Source organism: Schistocerca americana, chromosome X, assembly GCF_021461395.2.
Source record: "Schistocerca americana isolate TAMUIC-IGC-003095 chromosome X, iqSchAmer2.1, whole genome shotgun sequence".
Taxonomy (NCBI): domain Eukaryota; kingdom Metazoa; phylum Arthropoda; class Insecta; order Orthoptera; family Acrididae; genus Schistocerca; species Schistocerca americana.
In genome coordinates this window covers 947,160,434-947,182,059 of record NC_060130.1, presented here as the reverse complement: position 1 = coordinate 947,182,059, position 21,626 = coordinate 947,160,434, and the positions used below count along the sequence as shown (strand labels likewise).

The following is a 21,626-nucleotide window of genomic DNA, read 5'->3' as shown; positions in this document are numbered from 1 at the left end:
AAAATTTTGTAGGTAAAGGAGTGAACACATGTGAAGACATTATTAATGAACTACATAAACACATGAGAAAAAACTTTTAAAGAAGAAATGTAATTTCTTTTGGATGAGATGATTTATGTCAAGCTAATTAAGTTGAAATGGACGCTGGAAAATCAAAAGGAATTTCAGAAATAAATAAAGGATATAAATACATATTGACTGTCGTGGACTATTTTTCAAAATTTGGTTGGGCAGTTCCAGTTAAAGATATAACAGGTAGGAATGTACTTGATGGTTTTGAAATAAATATTTATTGTTAGAAAACCAAGACATTTACAGACAGAAAATGGAAGAGAAGTGTATAATAAAGATTTTCAAGAGTCGATGAAAAAATATATTATTAATCATTATTTAACTTTTACAGAACTAAAAGCATTTGTTGTCAAAAGATTTAACAGTAGACCTAAAGAAAAAATGTGGAACAAGAATTTTCTCTTCGAGAAATTATAAATCAGTTGAACTAGTTTCGAAATTAGTTGACGAATATAGTATTACCAAACAGTAAAGTATAAAAAGGCTACAAAGGATGTAAATAAAGAAACTGAAAAAATCTTTTTGAAAACTTTTTACCTAACAAATTTGTTAGACACTAATGATAGTCACAGACTAAAGTCTGCTTTAGCTGATGCTTAATTTAGAAAAGGCAATAAAGTTAGAATCAGTAAATTTAGAGGGCTTTTTGAAAAGGGTTATACAGAATTAGTCAGCAGAAATTTTTCAAATTGAAGATGCTATTCTTTCAAATCCAATCATATATAAATTGAAGATTTTAAATGGTGGAGAAGTAAAAGAATATTCTTATGAGAATGAATTACAAAAAACAAAATATCCTGTTTTATATCTAGCTGAAAAGGTTTTGAGAAAGAAAGGAAATGAAGTTTATGTTAAATTGTTAATTCACATAACAGTTGGATAAACAAAGATAATACTGATTTATAAAATTTAAATAAAAATTTCATATATAAATATACCACACAGTACAAATGAGAAAATTAGCTCTTTCATTCTTTCTAGCCATATTTTATTCTGATGAAGACGAAATCACTAAATTCATAAATCAATTAACTGATGAAACTGTGAATTATTGAACAGTCTCAATGGAGAAGAAATTTGTATTTTTTATGAATACTTTAAATAGCAATTTATTGTGTAAAGTTTATTTTTAGAATATTTGCTATCTCTTCCCATATCTTTATCTCCCCATTAATTTTATACCTCTTTGATTCCAGAAGTTATTCGAATGTTTCTTCAATCACATAATTTTTGTCTGTTAAAGGATATTCTTCAAAGATTTCTTAAGTGACTGAAGCCAGTTTTTCTTTAGCTAAATTATCTAACACAATACCTTTTACTTTATGCATTTTGTTTGCAATCTGCAACTGTATGATAATTTTTGTTGAATAACAACCAGATCGAATTCTATCGATTCCTTATTTTGAATAATTGAATAAATTGTTTCTCTGTTCGAATTAGTTAAATCAACTATTTGTTAGTATCTTCACAAAATAAATTAATGTAGTATTTTAAATCATTAACAATAATTTGATACATTTCGTTTTCTTTATTATCTTTATCTACAACTAGAACTTATTCAATTATGTTTTCAACTAGTTTGGATTTATAAGATTATCGAGTGTATATATAGAAGTAGTTTGTCATCATTTAAACGACCACTATTACAAGATAAAAAACGACCTAACAAATGTAACTTTGATTGAACTCTACCAACTTTAAAATACTTTTTTCTAGAATAATGTTTAGCAGTTGCAATATAAATCATTTTTTCTTTTTTCACTTCGACAATGTTATTTCCTACATGTTTTAAATGTAAACTTTCTTTCTCTTTCTTCTACTTTTTCCTTGATTTCAACTTTACTTTCAAATTCGACTGCAAGTTGTGGAGCTTGAATGATTTTATAATCTTTCATGTAGTTAAGATAATCAATGAATATATCCTCAATTATTCCATAATAGTCTTTAATTTCATCAGCTACTTTAGTTCTTAAACTCATTATAAGTTTCTTAAAATTTTCTAACAGATATAAATTCAGGTTCTTTTACATAAATTATTTGCTGTTATATTTTTTATTTCATTTTGAATATATTCATATTCTGAAGCAAGAGGATAATTATGTTTTATTTCGATATAGTCAAATTTATATGTGTTTAAAGATTCAACAAAATTCTTTTTAAAATGTTTTAGTCTTTCAGGAGCTGGCATCATGGCCTCTGAAATTCCTAGTTTAACAAAACATAATATATCATAAGTTATTAAAATATTTTCTTGATTAAACAATGGAACCCAAATACCTTTAAACTAAAAGTCTAATTTTAATTGAGAATTATCCTTTTGAATAAATTCAAATATAATGATGCAGTCTGAAGACTTCATCACATGTCTCTGAACTAGTGCCAGCTGTGTAAGAGTACCTGGAAGGAGCCCTATGATTGCTTCAACTGTCAGTGGAACTGGTGGCATTTATTAAACAAAATTTTTATTAGATTTTTTATTTTCTTAATAAAATTACTCTATTTCTAATTCTTATATCACTGACCATAATATTTGACCGCTGACTATTTAATGTTATGTTTTGTAGGTTGTCTGATATTTGACAACCTGAAAATATGTTTTAATTTTGCAGGGAGTGGAATGCTACTCACTGAAATTCTATAATGAATAAACACTAAATGCATTGAATAATTGTAATTGTGAAAATTCACAATTTAAGAAATTATATAAAATGTATTCAACAAAAATTGAAACAAATAGATATAAAATAGTTGGGTATATTAAAAACAGTGATTCATACAGTGAAACTGCATCGAAATGTATATCAGAACATTATGAATAATCTGAAATTGTTATGAGAGAATTTCAAGATAAACTAGACTGAGACCATATGTTACCACTAGGACAAATTTTTATTTGAAGATTTTACTAAAGAAGTTCAAGTTAAATTGATTTAGATCTTTTGTCAACATAAAATATTACCTGAAAATTTTATAAGTGAATTTCCTTATAAATTGAATTGGACAACAGAATTAGAACTTAATTTAAATGCTAATGTCATGAGAACATTTCAGTACATATCAGATTGGATAGTGATACAAGATAAAGCAAAATTATCTGTGGATTTAATTAGAGAATTTCAAGTAAAATTGATTGGGATATAATTTCAGATCTCAACATAACTAAAAGCTTCATAGGAGAATTTCAAGATAAACTAGACTATTATATCAAATAAAGAAAACCTATTTGAAAAAGTTTTAGGGCAATTTCATGATAAGGTAGATTAGAAATTATATCAAAAAGAAATTGATCTGAAAATTTTGGGAGAGAATTTCTAAATTAAACTGGGAGATTATATCATGTAAACCAAATCCATCTGAAAATTTCATAAGAGAATTCGGAGATAAATTAAATTTTAATTGGGGAAATACATCAGTATTTCAAATATTATCTGAGGGAGTTACAGGATAAATTAAACTGGGAATTTATATGTCATAGTCGAAAATTATCTGAAGATTAAATGAGAGAATTTCAATACAAACTAGATTGGGATATTATATCATATAGAGAAGAATTGTCTGAAGATTTTATGAGAGAATTTCAGGATAAATTAAATTGGAAAGAAAGATCAGGCAAACAAAAATTATCTGAAGATTTTATATTGGAATTTAACATTAAAGATAATTGCGAAATAATTTCATAATATAAATAACTATCGGAATCCTTATTACCAAAAATAATTACACCTTATGAAATGATGATGGAGCAATATGACCATGATTATAGATGCCGCATATGCTTAAGTAATGAAACTCATCAATTTGTAAAAACAAGCTGTAATCCTAATTTTCATAAAGTGTGTATAGATGAATGGTTAAAAGAACAAATTAAATGTTCAATGTGTAGAAGAATTATTAAAACATTTAATGGAAAGTGAAGTCTAGTACAAATATTTTTCTGATTGAGAATAGATTAATATTATAATATTTTAGCTGTATATAAATGTAGATAGTTCTCCTATTGTTGGTTTTGAAAACAATACTTTCAATAGTGCCAGATCATTAGAATGAAGCAATTAAACTTTTGTACAAGACTTTGGTTACTTAGATAGATGAAATGGTACTTTCTCAAGTGAATGATGATGTATTTAGAGAATCAATAATGTTATTTCAAGTAACACACACCTTGAGATAACTGGTAAGTAACATGAAGAAATTTACAATTTTATGAACACACCTAGATGTGGTGAAAAAATTTTCGGAAGTTATATAACTAGTATATATAAATGGAATAAGCAAAATATAACATGCAATTTTAAAGGGGCAAAAAAAAAAGTTAGAAGTAACAGAGACAGTATTTCTTTTCTGGAAAAGTTTATTAATATTAAGTTAGCTTGTGATATTAATAATTCTGATCATTTAATTACAAGTAAAAGGCGAGCACACACACATGAAATATCTTGTAACCAATGTTCAAAGGAACTAGATGGAAAAGGATCCGTATGGATATAGATGAGGATTGTTATATGGAAATTGATAAAAATACACCAAACCATCAAAGAAATTTATTTGAATTGTAGTTCACAGAATTGGTCACTAACTGGGTTTATATCATTCAGATGTTTATGACCCAAGAATATATCCATTGTATAACAGTTCTTATTTAGAACTAATTAACGATGGTTTATATGGTGTTCAAAATTTCTATAACACAAAAATATCAACACAAACCACTATACCAATATCTACACCAATTGTACTGAAAATTAATTTAAATGAATCAGTTGGAGCACTATGTAAAATAAGTAAATTTGATTGGTTACTAATTATGAATCGAGTTCTATATATTTTTTATCAGAAGTGGCTATAGGTAGGTTATGATATGAATTCACAGTTAATGACGAACCCAGTTAAAATTTTTACCTCAAGAAAAAAAATAGATGGAATTTATGAAAGACCAATTGTTGAAGATATATTATTTCTTGACAGCATCATATATATGACAAATTTACAAATATAACAGTTAATTCCTGGATATCCAAATTTTAATACTTAGTATGGGGTTATGTAAAAACGTTTTCTGAAATGGTGTGGTTAACACTTATTCAGGTAGAATGTTTTTATTCTTTAATTCACTTTTATATGTGAAATTAGATTAATGTATTCTTGTATATAAATCATAAGTGGGTGGAACTGCCAGGGTTACATACGCGAATGAATTGTGCAACTAGATACATTAATGAATTTTAGTATTTTTTCAAGGACAATACTTTTTCTGAAATTAATGAATTTACAAAAAGAGTAGTTAGAGATGGTACAGTTAATATCTCCTTATTTGGTATTAAATGTACAACATTACTGTATAATGTATTAAAAGGTGCTATAGAAAAATTAGAAAATTTTACTTTTTCAGAAATCTAATAAAAGTTTTTCTATATATATGAAGTAGATCAAATCCAACCTTGTAAATATTGTAATTCTGAAAAGTCAACTGATAATTTTACTTCACAGAAATATACAAAAGATAGATATAAAGCGATGTGTAGATAATACATAAATGTATATCATGTAAAAAATTATAATGATAGTAGAATTCATTGTGTCTGTGGAAAAATATTTCTAAATACTAATACAAATAATATTTACAACAAATTCTGAGTGAAGAACATTCGAAAATATTATTGTCCACGGAAAATGAAGAAAAACTAGAAACTCATGCAGTAGCTAGAAACTCATGCAGTAGCAAATAAATGTAAAGCTTTTCACGTGATAAAAAGTTTAGACTGTTTTTACAAAAATCCTTCCAATAAAGATAACCATAATAGTAAATGCAAAATATGTGCCGTAGAAAATATGAAAATTAAAAAAGTTAAATTACCTTGTACTTAATTTTAATATCTATTAAATAAGATTTCTCACTGATCAGTTTTGAAAAATTTATTTTTAAAAATCTAATGAATTTTATTTCCTATAAATAGAAAGACCAAATGGAGTGGTTCACTGTTATTCAACCTCATGATTATTGTAGAAGGAATAATTTAAGAGGATTTACTAAATTAAATAAAGCTGATCTGTTTAGATTTATTAACAGACATCAAATCACAGAAGGAGAAAGTCTTTGGAAACAATTATCTTATGATAAAATTAGAAATGATGATGATGTTTTCTAAACTAAAGAAGATAAAGGTTTGAAAAAATTATTTCCATTCTCTGCCAATGTGTATGTGAGACATAATCTAGAACTAATAATGAAGATAATACACTGAAAAAATATTTCCATTTTCTACTGATGTATTTGCAAAATGAAAAATTAGAACTAATAAAGAAATTTTTAAACTTATTTATTCGAGGAACCATGAGACAGAAGAACAGTTAGACGTTATCTAGTTGATACTGCATTTGAAACTAGATTACAAACTATAAATTTTGAAAATAAAACCGAAAGTTAATAAAACTGTAAAAAATAATGTAAGAATGCATCATGGATTGAAAATAAAGGACCAAATGCAGACAAGCAGAAATATTCTGGAATTTCAGTTCCATACAGAAAACTATAGGATCACAAATGAAAGAGATATAATTAAACAATTTAATATGCACCTTTCATATAAGAATAGCCTCTAGTAATAATATTACCTAAATATATTAAATTATTGTCGAACCAAATTGTATCCATGTGTAACAACTTGTTTAGAACTTTGTATTTTTGACTACAGGGGTCCAATGAAGGCCATAAAATAAATAATAATAATAATAATAATAAATGAACTAAATTATCAAAAATGGTTGATTTTGGAGAATGCAAATCACGATGGACATTAAATAGAATCATTCGTTTAAAATTAGGAATTAACAAATATGTTCCATAGAGAGGGTCACCTTACATCAAATTTCCAGATAAAATAAAAATAAAAATGCATGTATTAATGTTAAAAATAATTATCAAAAATATTTTCTGTGGGCTATAAAATCTGATTTATATCCTGTAGGCAAAAATTCAGAAAGAGTTACGAAATATAAAAATGTTGGTCTTGACCAGAAACTTGAAAATTTTGAGTTTCCTGTAGTTGTTGATCATATTCCAAAATTTGAAAATAAAATTAATCGATCTATTAAGGTTTATTCATTTGATGAAAACTGTCAAGTGCATCAGTTAAAAATTACAAAAAGTAAGAAAGAGAAACTTATAAATATCCTTAACTTTAAGAAAGAAATAATTCACAATAATGTTATATAAAACATTTATCTAGGCTAGTATCGAGTCAAATTAATAAATATGAAGAATTAAAATTTATTTTGATATGTATTAACTTCATTTCACTAGTAAAGAAAAGCTAGATGGCACACTTCAAGCTGTTTAGTTAACAAACTATTAAAAGTAGAAGTGCCAGAGAAAGGTTCCTATGTAAGTTATAAAAATTATCAACATACACAGAAAGTTCCATTTGTTATTTATGCTCATTTTGAAAGTTCACTATTGAAGATGGATAACTGTCAACCAAATCCAGAAAATTCATAGACAATGGGATATCAGAAGCATGAATCAAATGGATTCTGTTATTATATGAAATATATAAATGGAAATTATAAAGGTCTTGTTGTCTATAGAGAACCATTTTCTCATAAGAAATTATTGAATGTATAAAAAAGAGGTTGCTGAAATTGGAAGAATTTATTCTGAAGTTGAAAAAATGAAACCATTAACCCCTGAAGAATAGTCAAGACATGCTAGATCGAAAAAAAGTACATTGTGTAACAGTCATTATTCACCAAAAAATAAAAAGGTTTGTCATCATGATCATTTAACTGTATTATTTATAAATTCATTGTGTAATAAATGTAATTTACAGTTAAAACATCTGAGTTTTGTACCAAATTAATTAACAAAAATTAATCAGGATATGCTTCACCTCTGTTTGTGGCAGGACTTGCTTATGATAAAAAAGAAATAGATTGAATGCCAAACAGTGAAGATAGATATATTAGTTTTGGTAAGAGAACAGAAAGTTTGAAAGTGTGATTTATTGACACATTTAAATTTATGACTTTTTCTATTGATAGACTTTCATCACTTTGAAAAAGCATCAAAGGAGGAGGAGTTATTCAATTTAGTGTTCATAAAAGGTATATATCCATATGATCAGATGGATTCTTGGAAAAAAATCTGACAAGACACATTTACCAGCAAAGGAAGAATTATACAGTAAACTTAATGACTAAAATATGTGATGAAGATTATAAACATGCAAATTAGGTGAATATCATGATTTGTATCTTAAAACCGACATATTATTTTTAGCTTATATATTTGAAAATTTTAGAAAAACCTGTATAAAAGGATATGATTTTGATCCATCTTGGTATTTTACTGCACCAGGATTATTGTGGTATTCAGTGTTGAAAATGATAAAAATTGATTTAGATTTATTAAATGATTATCACAGTGTTGGAAATGATATGATAAACCAAACAATAAATATATGAAGGCTTTTGATATTAAAAAGATATAGAATTATCTAGCATATATAGATGCAAATAATATTTATATATATTGTATGAGTCGATTTTTACCATATGATGAATTTGAATGTATGAAACAAATAATTTTGATTTTGTGCAAAAGTAAGTGAAATTTCGAATACTGCAAAAATTAGATATATCTTTTAAGTAGATTTAGAGTATGCAAAAGAATTACATGGTTTACATAAAGATTTACCATTAGCTACTGAAAACAAAATTGTGCCTGAAACTCTACAAAGCAAACTTTTGACTACTTAAGAAAACAAAAATAATAATGTAGTTCATTATAGAAATCTTAACCAGTATTTATGATTAGGACTGAAATCAAGAAAAATACACAGAGATTTAAAATATAAACAATCGGATTGGTTGAAGAAATATGTAGATATAAATACAGAAGTGAGAAGTAAAGAGAAAAATAAGTCTGAAATCGACTGCTACAAGTTAATGAATAGTTTTGTATTGGTATGACAATGGAAAATATTAGGAACAGAGTTGATATATGTTTAGTGGCAGATGAAAAGAAATGTGATAAATTAATAGCTAAGCCAATTTTAAAGCAAGAACTATATTTAATGAAAATATTGCTGCTCTTCATATGAATAAGACAAAAGTCACATTTAATAAACCAATCTATGTTGGAATCAGTATACTTGATTTATTTAAAGAATTGATGTATGATTTTCACTATAGAATAATGAAAACAAATTAAAGAGAAAATTGTGTTACCAAGTAACTGACAGTTATATCTAAAATATACAAACTGGAAAGTTTTATGAAGATATGAAATCGATGATTCATAAATTTGAACTAGTGATTATCCTGAAAATAATATTTATGTTATTCCACAAGGTAAAAAGAAATTTGTGGGAAAAATGAAACACGAATGGAATGGAAAAATAATGGAAGAATTTTGTGGCCTGAGAGCAAAAATGTATGCTTATAAAGTTGGTGGTAAAATAGAGACAAAATTTAAAGGAGTTACGAAATGTATTATCAAAAATACAACAAGCTTAGTAGGTCATAAGGATTGTTTGTTTAACAATAGAGAACAGTACAGGAAAATTAATGTGATTTGAAGTGAAGAACATGAAATACACACAGTTGAAATAAACAAGAAAGCATCGAGTCCTCATGATGCCAAAAGATATGTTATGTAAAATAAAACAGATATGTTACCATATGGTCATTACAAATTATAAAAGTCTAATAAAATTTTTTCTATACAATTGGAGACTGATCAAGAAGCTCAACAATGTAAGTGTCTCAACAGAGATTAAAAAATTAAGTGAATTATAGATAAATGTATTGCACAATGTCACTGGATATGAATATTTATGTATTACATATGGAGAAAAAAATTGTATTGAGCTTAATAATGAGTTTAAGATTGTTTTACAAGACAGATATTCTAAATTAATTACTGTTTGAAATTTTTGGTTAACTGAAAATGTACAGATGAAAACGAAATATAAGGGAATGAAGAAACTTAAAAACAGAAATCATGAATTCATGATATTGAATTTGACATATGAAAATTTTGGACTTTTTGAAATTTATTTACTTTTTTACATTCACCAATATTAATTTTATTTATTTTCTTATGTTGACATTTTACAAAAAAATACTAAATTTTATTTTCTTATGATCACCTTTTACAAAAAAATATTAAATTTTAGTTTCTTATGTTCACCTTTTGTACAAAAAAATAATTATTTTTGAAAATTGTTAATGTGACTCAAAAAAATTAAATTTTTAAAGCGAGTTACACCAGAAGAGTGGACTATAGGAGAATGATTTGATAGGTTCTAGGTAAGTTTTAGTGAGGTACCTCATGAGGTATGAGTGAGCTAGAACTGAGGTAGAGCATACTAAAACATCCTTCTCAATGGCTACTTCTGAATGAAAATTTGTTCGAAATAGTCCTTGTAAATTTCAGATAGTATAGGAATAAGGGATGAACCCACAGCTAGACCATCAGGCTGACTATGATACTTGTTTTGAAAGTGGAAGTAATTCTTATTCTGTATTAGTACAAGAACATGCATATTTAGCATTTACAGAAGAAAAACATACCTACAGATAAGATAATCCCTGCAGTCTCACAGCAAGAGCGTTCAAACAGCCACAGACATGCAGTTTTCCATTCAGCGGTGCACACCTCATATCTGTTCCATAATCCCAATCAATCTTTCAAACAGAACTATAAACTGTCAAACAAATCGCTTCCAGCAATGGCTCTAGCTCTGCCCTGACTAATAATACTCTACAGAAAAAGAAAATGAATAAAATCACACAATTTTTGTACGCTGGCCAGCAGCAAGTACTCAGTAGTTACAAAGTCTGGTGTGAAATTGGATACCTTGGCAGTATTTCAGACAAGTTAATGTCTCGCAACTACAGACCTGCATTTTATAGTACCAATATCATACCAAAATTTTTATCCTGTAGTAAAGACTAATTGCAACGTTGGCACATAGTGGTGTATACAGAATAACTTGCAAGCAGTGTGGAAAAGTGTGTATTAGTCACTCAGGCAGAGCTGTTGCAATTAGCCTACGTGAACATGAGAGAAGTTGGCGATTAAGGAAGAAAGATTCATTCTTTGCTGATCATCTTTTAGCAGAAAGCCATTCATATGATGTAGACTGTGAGGTTTTACATTCTGTCAAGAAATGCGGAAAGCTGACCCTACTGGAAATACAGGAAATCAACAAACACATGACACAGAATGCAAGCATATTATTAAATGATAGGATTCAATTTCCATTTTCATTTTAAACTGAGTTATCGTAACAAATGCTAGATTCAAACTATACTTTCATCTTATATCTCATCATTTGTTAAATGCATCTTCACATAAAACTATGTTTATCCCTTCTTTATTTCATGTAGTTATTGTGATGTTTTCTTATGTAAAAACTTTGTCATTGTTGTGTCTTCTGTACATCTACATCTACATCTACATCTATACTCCACAAGCCATCTTACTGTGTGTGGCAGAGGGTACCTTGAGTACCTCTATCGGTTCTCCCTTCTATTCCAGTCTCATACTGTTCGTGGAAACAAAGATTGTCTTTATGCCTCTGTGTGGGCTCTAATCTCTCTGATTTTATCCTCATGGTCTCTTCGCGAGATATACTTAGGTGGGAGCAATATACTGCTTCACTCCTCGGTGAAGGTATGTTCACGAAACTTCAACAAAAGCCTGTACCGAGCTACTGAGCATCTCTCTTGCAGAGTCTCCCACTGGAGTTTATTTATCACCTCCGTCACGCTTTCGCAATTACTATATGATCCTGTAACGAAGCGTGCTGCTCTCCATTGGATCTTCTGTATCTCTTCTATCAACACTATCTGGTACAGATCCCACACCGGTGAGCAGTGTTCAAGCAGTGGGCGAATAACTGTGCTGTAACCTACTTCCTTTGTTTTCGGATTGCATTTCCTTAGGATTCTTCCTATGAATCTCAGTCTGGCATCTCCTTTACCGACGATTAATTTTATATGGTCATTCTATTTTCTACATCTACATCTACTTGATTACTCTGCAATTCACATTTAAGTGCTTGGCAGAGAGTTCATCGAACCACAATCTTACTATCTCTCTACCATTCCACTCCCGAACAGCGCGCGGGAAAAACGAACACCTAAACCTTTCTGTTCGAGTTCTGATTTCTCTTATTTTATTTTGATGATCATTCCTACCTATGTTGGTTGGACTCAACAAAATATTTTCGCATTCAGAAGAGAAAGTTGGTGACTGAAATTTCGTAAATAGATCTCGCCGCGACGAAAAACGTCTTTGCTTTAATGACTCACATCCCAACTCGCGTATCATATATGCCACACTCTCTCCCCTATGACGTGATAATACAAAACGAGATGCCCTTTTTTGCGCCCTTTCGATGTCCTCCGTCAATCCCACCTGGTAAGGATCCCACACTGCGCAGCAATGTTCTAACAGAGGACGAACGATTGTAGTGTAAGCTGTCTCTTTAGTGGACTTGTTGCATCTTCTAAGTGTCCTGCCAATGAAACGCAACTTTTGGCTCGCCTTCCCCACAATATTATCTATGTGGTCTTTCCAACTGAAGTTGTTCGTAATTTTAACACCCAGGTACTTAGTTGAATTGACAGCCTTGAGAATTGTACTATTTATCGAGTAATCTAATTCCAACGGCTTTCTTTTGGAACTCATGTGGATCACCTCACACTTTTCGTTATTTAGCGTCAACTGCCACCTGCCACACCATACAGCAATCTTTTCTAAATCGCTTTGCAACTGATACTGGTCTTCGGATGACCTTACTAGAAGGTAAATTACAGCATCATCTGCAAACAACCTAAGAGAGCTGCTCAGATTGTCACCCAGGTCATTTATATAGATCAGGAACAGCAGCGGTCTCAGGACGCTTCCCTGGGGAGCACCTGATATCACTTCAGTTTTACTCGATGGTTTGCCGTCTATTACTACGAACTGCGACCTTCCTGACAGGAAATCACGAATCCAGTCGCACAACTGAGACGATACCCCATAGGCCCGCAGCTTGATTAGAAGTCGCTTGTGAGGAACGGTGTCAAAAGCTTTCCGGAAATCTAGAAATACGGAATCAACTTGAGATCCCCTGTCGATAGCAGCCATTACTTCGTGTGAATAAAGAGCTAGCTGTGTTGCACAAGAACAATGTTTTCTGAAACCATGCTGATTGCGTATCAATATATCGTTCCCTTCGAGGTGATTCATAATGTTGGAATACAGTATATGCTCCAAAACCCTACTGCAAAGCGACGTCAATGATATAGGTCTGTAGTTCGATGGATTACTCCTACTACCCTTCTTAAACACTGGTGCGACCTGCGCAATTTTCCAATCTGTAGGTACAGATCTATCGGTGAGTGAGCGGTTGTATATGATTGCTAAGTAGGGAGCTATTGTATCAGCGTAATCTGAAAGGAACCTAATCGGTATACAATCTGGACCTGAAGACTTGCCCATATCAAGCGATTTGAGTTGCTTCGCAACCCCTAAGGTATCTACTTCTAAGAAACTCATGCCACTTGTGTACTTTACATACGACAAGAATTTCTTCGGATTTTCTACCAAATTTCGAGACAATGTTTCATTGTGGAACCTATTAAAGGCATCTCGCATTGAAGTCTGTGCCAAATTTCGCGCGTCTGTAAATTTTAGCCAATCTTCGGGACTTCGCGTTCTTCTGAACTTCACATGCTTTTTCTGTTGCCTCTGCAACAGCGTTCGGGCCTATTTTGTGTACCATGGGGGATCAGTTCCATCTCTTACCAATTTATGAGGTATGAATCTCTCAATTGCTGTTGCTACTATATCTTTGAATTTGAGCCACACCTCGTCTACATTTGCATAGTCAGTTCGGAAGAAATGGAGATTGTCTCTTAGGAAGGTTTCTAGTGACACTTTATCCGCTTTTTTAAATAAAATTATTTTGCGTCTGTTTCTGGTGGATTTGGAAGGAACGGCATTGAGCCTAGCTACAACAACCTTGTGATCACTAATCCCTGTATCAGTCATGATGCTCTCTATTAGCTCTGGATTGTTTGTGGGTAAGAGGTCAAGTGTGTTTTTGCAACCATTTACAATTCGTATGGGTTCGTGGACTAACTGCTCCAAATAATTTTCGAAGAAAGCATTTAGGACAATCTTGGAAGATGTTTTCTTCCCACCACCGGTTTTGAACAAGTATTTTTGCCAACATATCGAGGGAAGGTTGAAGTCCTCACCAACTATAACCGTATGAGTGGGGTATTTATTTGTTACGAGACTCAAATTTTCTCTGAACTGTTCAGCAACTATACCATCGGAGTCTGGGGGTCGGTACAAGGAGCCAATTATTAACTTAGTTCGGCTGTTAAGTATAACCTCCACCCATACCAATTCGCACGGAGTATCTACTTCGACTTCACTACAAGGTAAACCACTACTGACAGACACAAACACTCCACCACCAATTCTGCCTAATCTATCTTTCCTGAACACCGTCTGAGACTTCGTAAAAATTTCTGCAGAACTTATTTCAGGCTTTAGTCAGCTTTCTGTACCTATAACGATTTCAGCTTCTGTGCTTTCTATTAGCGCTTGAAGCTCAGGGACTTTCCCAGCACAACTACAACAATTTACAACTACAATTCCGACTATTCCTTGATCCAAGCACGTCCTGTATTTTCCATGCACCCTTTGAGACTGCAGCCCACCCCGTACTTTCCCGAGGCCTTCTAACCTAAAAAACCGCCCAGTCCACACCACACAGTCTCCGCTACCCGTGTAGCCGCCAGCTGAGTGTAGTGAACTCCTGACCTATTCAGCGGAACCCGAAACCTCACCACCCTATGGCGCAAGTCAAGGAATCTGCAACCAACACGATCGCAAAACCGTGTGAGCCTCTGATTCAGACCCTCCACCTGGCTCTGCACCAAAGGTCTGCAGTCGGTTCTGTCAACGATGCTTCAGATGGTGAGCTCTGCCTTCATCTCGTAAGCAAGACCGGCAGCCGTCACCAAATCAGATAGCCGCTGGAATCCAGAGAGAATTTCCTCAGATCCAAAGCGACACACGTCATTAGTGCCGACATGTGCCACCACCTGCTGCTGGCTGCACCCTGTGCTCTTCATGGCATACGGAAGGACCCTTTTCCCATCAGGAATGACTCCACCCGGAATGCGCACGGAGTGCACACTGGATTTCTTCCCCTCCTGAGCCGCCATATCCCTAAGGGGCCCCATTATGCGCCTAACATTGGAGCTCCCAACTACCAATAAGCACACCCTCTGCGATTGCCCGGACCTTGAAGGCTGAGAATCATCCTCTGAAACAGGGCAGGCAGCTGCATCTGACTCAGCCAGAGACAGTACCTGAAACCAGTTTGTCAGACGCACTGGGGAGGCTTTCTGATCAGCCTCTGGGGACGTCTTTCGCTGCCTGCCACGCCTTGGAACGACCCGCCAATCAACCACAGGCGAGGGCTCAGCCCCACTGCGGTCAGCAACTGGGGCAACCACAGCGGCAGACCGATCTGGGGACAGACAGGATGAGGTTGAGATCCTCATGATACCTAAGTCCGGCTCCCCACAGTGGTGCCCATTGGCAACAGCCTCAAGCTGTGCGACCGAAGTCAGCGCCGCCTGCAGCTGTGAGCGTAGGGATGCCAACTCAGCCCTCATCTGAACACAGCAATCACAGTCCCTGTCCATTTTAAATCACTTCTAATGCCTACTCCCAGATAATTTATGGAATTAACTGCTTCCAGTTGCTGACCTGCTATACGGCCATGCGGTTCTAGGCGCTACAGCCTGGAGCCGAGTGAGCACTACGGTCACAGGTTTGAATCCTGCCTTGGGCATGGATGTGTGTGATGTCCTTAGGTTAGTTAGGTTTAATTAGTTCTAAGCTCTAGGCGACTGATGACTTCAGAAGTTAAGTCACATAGTGCTCAGAGCCATTTGAACCATTTGACCTGCTATATCGTAGCTAAACGATAAAGGATCTTTCTTTCTATGTATTCGCAGCACATTACACTTGTCTACATTGAGATTCAATTGCCATTCCCTGCACCAGGCGTCAATTCGTTGCAGATTCTCCTGCATTTCAGTACAATTTTCCATTGTTACAACCTCTCGATATACTGCAGCATCATCCGCAAAACGCTTCAGTGAACTTCAGATGTTATCCACAAGGTCATTTATACAGGGTGTTACAAAAAGGTACGGCCAAACTTTCAGAAAACATTCCTCACACACAAAGAAAGAAAATATGTTATGTGGGCATGTGTCTAGAAACGCTTACTTTCCATGTTAGAGCTCATTTTATTATTTCTCTTCAAATCACATTAATCATGGAATGGAAACACACAGCAACGGAACGTACCAACGTGACTTCAAACACTTTGTTACATGAAATGTTCAAAATGTCCTCCGTTAGCGAGGATACATGCATCCACCCTCCGTCGCATGGAATCCCTGATGCGTTGATGCAGCCGTGGAGAATGGCGTATTGTATGACAGCCGTCCACAATACGAGCACAAAGTCTCTACATTTGGTACTGGGGTTGCGTAGGCAAATGCCCCCATAAATGAAAGTCAAGACAGTTGAGCTCAGGAGAGCGTGGAGGCCATGGAATTGGTCCACCGCTACCAATCCATCGGTCACCGAATCTGTTGTTGAGAAGCGTACGAACACTTCGACTGAAACGTGCAGGAACTCTATCGTGCATGAACCACATGTTGTGTCGTACTTGTAAAGGCACATGTTCTAGCAGCACAGGTAGAGTATTCCGTATGAAATCATGATAACGTGCTCCATTGAGCGTAGGTGGAAGAAGATGGGGCACAATCAAGACATCACCAACAATCCCTGCCCAAACGTTCACAGAAAATCTGTGTTGATGACGTGATTGCACAATTGCGTGCGGATTCTCGTCAGCCCACATATGTTGATTGTGAAAATTTACAATTTGATCACGTTGGAATGAAGCCTCATCCGTAAAAAGAACATTTGCATTGAAGTGAGGATTGACGCATTGTTGGATGAACCATTCGCAGAAGTGTACCCGTGGAGGCCAATCAGCTGCTGATAGTGCCTGCACACGCTGTACATGGTACGGAAACAACTGGTTCTGCCGTAGCACTCTCCATACAGTGACGTGGTCAACGTTAACTTGTACAGCAGCAACTTCTCTGACGCTGACATTAGGGTTATCGTCAACTGCACGAAGAATTGCCTCGTCCATTGCAGGTGTCCTCGTCGTTGTAGGTCTTCCCCAGTCGCGAGTCATAGGCTGGAATGTTCCGTGCTCCCTAAGACGCCGATCAATTGCTTCGAACGTCTTCCTGTCGGGACACCTTCGTTCTCGAAATCTGTCTCGATACAAACGTACCGCGCAGCGGCTATTGCCCCGTGCTAATCCATACATCAAATGGGAATCTGCCAACTCCGCATTTGTAAACATTGCACTGACTGCAAAACCACGTTCGTGATGAACTTTAACCTGTTGATGCTACGTACTGATGTGCTTGATGCTAGTACTGTAGAGCAATGAGTCGCATGTCAACACAAGCACCGAAGTCAACATTACCTTATTTCAATTGGGCCAACTGGCGGTGAATCGAGGAAGTACAGTACATACTGACGAAACTAAAATGAGCTCTAACATGGAAATTAAGCGTTTCCGGACACATGTCCACATAACATCTTTTCTTTATTTGTGTGTGAGGAATATTTCCTGAAAGTTTGGCAGTACCTTTTTGTAACACCCTGTATATATTGTGAATAGCAAAGGTCCTACGACACTCCCCTGCGGCACACCTGAAATCACTCTTACTTCGGAAGACTTCTCTCCATTGAGAATGACACGCTGCGTTCTGTTATCTAGGAACTCTTCAATCCAATCACACAATTGGTCTAATAGCCCATATGCTCTTACTTTTTTCATTAAAGAACTGTGGGGAACTGTATGAAACGCCTTGCGGAAGTCAAGAAACACGGCATCTACCTGGGAACCCGTGTCTATGGCCCTCTGAGTCTCGTGGACGATCGTCTTTTTCGAAACCCATGCTGATTCCTACAGAGTAGACGTCTAGTCTCCAGAGAAGTCATTATACTCGAACATAATATGTGATCCAAAATTCTACAACTGATCGACGTTAGAGATATAGGTCTATAGTTCTGCACATCTGTTCGACGTCCCTTCTTGGAAACGGGGATGACCTCTCCCCATTTTCAATCTTTTGGAACGCTACGCTCTTCTAGAGACCTATGGTACACCGCTGCAAGAAGGGGGGCAAGTTTCTTCGTGTACTCTGTGTAAAATCGAACTGCTATCCCATCAGCTCCAGAGGTCTTTCCCCTTTTGAGCGATTTTAATTGTTTTTCTATCCCTCTGTCATCTATTTCAATATTTACCATTTTGTCATCTGAACGACAATCTAGAGAAGGAATTACACTGCAGTCTTCCTCTGTGAAACAGCTTTGGAAAAAGACACTTAGTATTTCGGCCTTTAATCTGACATCCTCTGTTTCAGTACCATTTTGGTCGCGGAGTGTCTGGACATTTTCTTTTGATTCAACTACCGCTTTGACATAAGACCAAAATTTCTTAGGATTTTCTGCCAAGTCAGTACATAGAACTTTACTGTCGAATTATTCGTTGAGCGCCTCTCGCATAGCCCTCCTCACACTACATTTCGCTTAGTGCAATTTTTGTTTGTCTGCAAGGCTTTGGCTATGTTTATGTTTGCTGTGAAGTTCCCTTTGCTTCCGTAGCAGTTTTCTAACTCTGTTGTTGTACCACGGTGGCTCTTTTCCATCTCTTACGATCTTGCTTGGCACATACTCGTCTAATGCATATTGTATGATGGTTTTGAACTTTGTCCACTGATCCTCAACGCTATTTGTATTTGAGGTAAAACTTTTGTGTTGAGCCGTCAAGTACTCTGAAATCTGCTTTTTGTCACTTTTCCTAAACAGAGAAATCTTCCTACCTTTTTTAATATTTCTATTTACGGCTGAAATCAACGATGCTGTAACCGCTTGTATAAATAATATCCGTGTCAGCTTCCTTGTGTTTGCGCATTCAGTTGTCACCTGAAGATAGCCTAAGAAGCCGCATGCCCATTCGTGAGCAAGTAAATATACATTTGCAAGATATTATGAAATGTTTTCCTTTTTAATATTATTATCATGGTCTGCCAAGTACTGATGGAAAATTCAGTTAATGTTAAAAAATAATGTTCATTATTGATAACAGTGATGAAATATACATACCCATAAACTGACTCGTTCCACATCATTTCGATAAATGAATCGTTGAAATGATTTATGGAACATGTAACTAAGTAACTAACTGCATAATTTGAGGCTGAAGACACGACGGACGTAAATTTGTCTTGGTGTTACGTACCTCTGGAAGTACTCCGTGGATGTCATAGCAACCACATCCTGTATGGATCCCAGAGCATTCACCAACTCTGACTTGACCTCTGCGGTGCAAGCGATTTCGAAGTCAGTGAGGAAGTGCTTCGCCACCAATACCAGAGCATCCCGTGGCCAGGGCTGGAACCAGTCGATGGTGCACCCCGACACAAGCGCAGGGAAGCGCATTACGCGGTTCCGGAATTTCTCTCCCACCTGGAAACCACTGCTTTCTCATCTCACATTTTCTTTTAAATCTTAACATACAAGTGAGCTGGGCAGCAAAATCATACAATGTGCTTCAGGAGAAACGGTGATACTTTAGGAAGCGGAAACAACGTAAGAACATAAAAGCTTTATTCTCAGATGTTTGTACGGTACTAAACCACAATTAGGGAGTAGGGAAGACCCATTAGTAGGTCAGTGCCGACTAGGCAAGGACGATTCTGCGGATGGTTCCAAGAAGGACCATGGTCAGTGCTGATGTGCACCAGGAAGAGAGTAGTGTCAAAGGAGAATACTCAGACAGAGGAATCGAAGCAAGGAGAAGACAATTTCCGTGATTAGAATCGAGTAGTTAGAAAGTCGAGACGGTGCAAATAGTCGCCTTACTGAGTCATGCGTTTATCTTCAATGATCATAATAATAAAATATAGTTCTAGTCAACTAGAATCCGGAGAAACCAAACCTCATACGTCGAAGTCCCAAAGATTCGGTTCTGGGTACATCCTACCTTCACATTGTTCTCATCTGCACTTCGTGCCAATACAACGCAAGGAAAACTGCGAAATCAGGCCTCTCTGGCATAAGATGACTTTTTCCCTTCCATAAACTCGCTCACTTTGTACTGGACACAACAGCTCCAATGATGTAGGTGATATTAAATTAGCTTATCGTAGCTTGTCGTGCCTTGCCATTGATTCCTATGGTGCGCTAATAAAGGAAGTTCTTAGAAACGCTCACAGATTAATTAGGAACTTCTCACTGAACGAGACAGTGACTGATAATGACACTTGAAAGAGTTTCAGAGCAATATTACAGATTCTCTAGAACGTTTGCTGAAATTAGATAAGAAAATGAACTTCATGGTTTATCTAGTACCTTTTAGACACGACGCCCATGACCCAAATGAATCAGAACAGCAAAACGCTTCGATTTGGAAAAAAATTACTTTGTGTATGAAAATATAATCGGTGAATTTCGAAATCGATCGAAGTCTATATACAACAACCGACGAAATGTACTCTCTCATACAAATGCCCAAAATAGTATGAGGGTCACACCAAAAGAAATGCACACTATTTTTGTAAAAATACAGTTTTCATTCTGCATGTGTGAAAGTTTTACAGTGTGTAGATACATCCTTCCCGCTTGTTTTCAAACTTAGTTCAACCTGTTCCCGTGAGTGGCGCCGTCACAGCATGTCTTCGATATGGCTGCTACGCTTGACGTTCGTCAGAAGCAACGTGCTGTCATAGAATTCCTGTGTTGTGAAAACGAGACAGTGGGAAACATCCACAAGAGGTTGAAAAAGGTGTATGGAGATGCTGTTGTCGATCGCAGTACAGTTGGTCGGTGGGCAAGCAGGTTAAGTGATGAACGCGGGCACGGCAATATTGAGGATTGTCCTTACAGCGGCGGGCCTCGTACTGCACACACTCCAGACAATGTGCAGAGAGTTAACGAATTGGTGACTGCTGACAGACGCATCACAGTGACCGAATTGTCACGCTACGTTGGGATAGAGGAAGGAAGTGTTTGCAGAGTACTGAAAGTGTTGGCGTTAAAAAAGGTTTGTACCAGGTGGGTTCCCAGGACGTTGACAGCGGCTCATAAAGAAACAAGAAAAACGGTATGCAGCGAACTTTTGGAACAGTACGAGAATGGTGGAGACGAATTTCTTGGAAGAACTGTGGCAGGTGATGAAACATGGCTCCATCATTTTTCACCAGAGACGAAGAGGCAATCAATGGAGAGGCATCATGCAAATTCACCCAAGAAAAAGAAATTCAAAACCACACCTTCTGCTGGAAAAGTTATGATTCCGAAGGACTCTTGCTTGTGGACATCATGCCAAGTGGAACCACCATAAATTCTGATGCATATGTGACGACAC

General features: G+C 35.1%; 1 protein-coding gene across 1 annotated transcript in view; it reads right to left on the bottom strand.

Moving 5' to 3' along the window:
- LOC124556419 (dynein axonemal heavy chain 5) overlaps positions 1–21,626 on the bottom strand; it is an 876,134-nt gene that overhangs the window by 264,970 nt on the left and 589,538 nt on the right. The window contains exon 53 of the mRNA XM_047130377.1: positions 19,500–19,726. Coding sequence (XP_046986333.1) covers positions 19,500–19,726 — 227 coding nt within the window. The remainder of the gene's footprint in view (positions 1–19,499; positions 19,727–21,626) is intronic.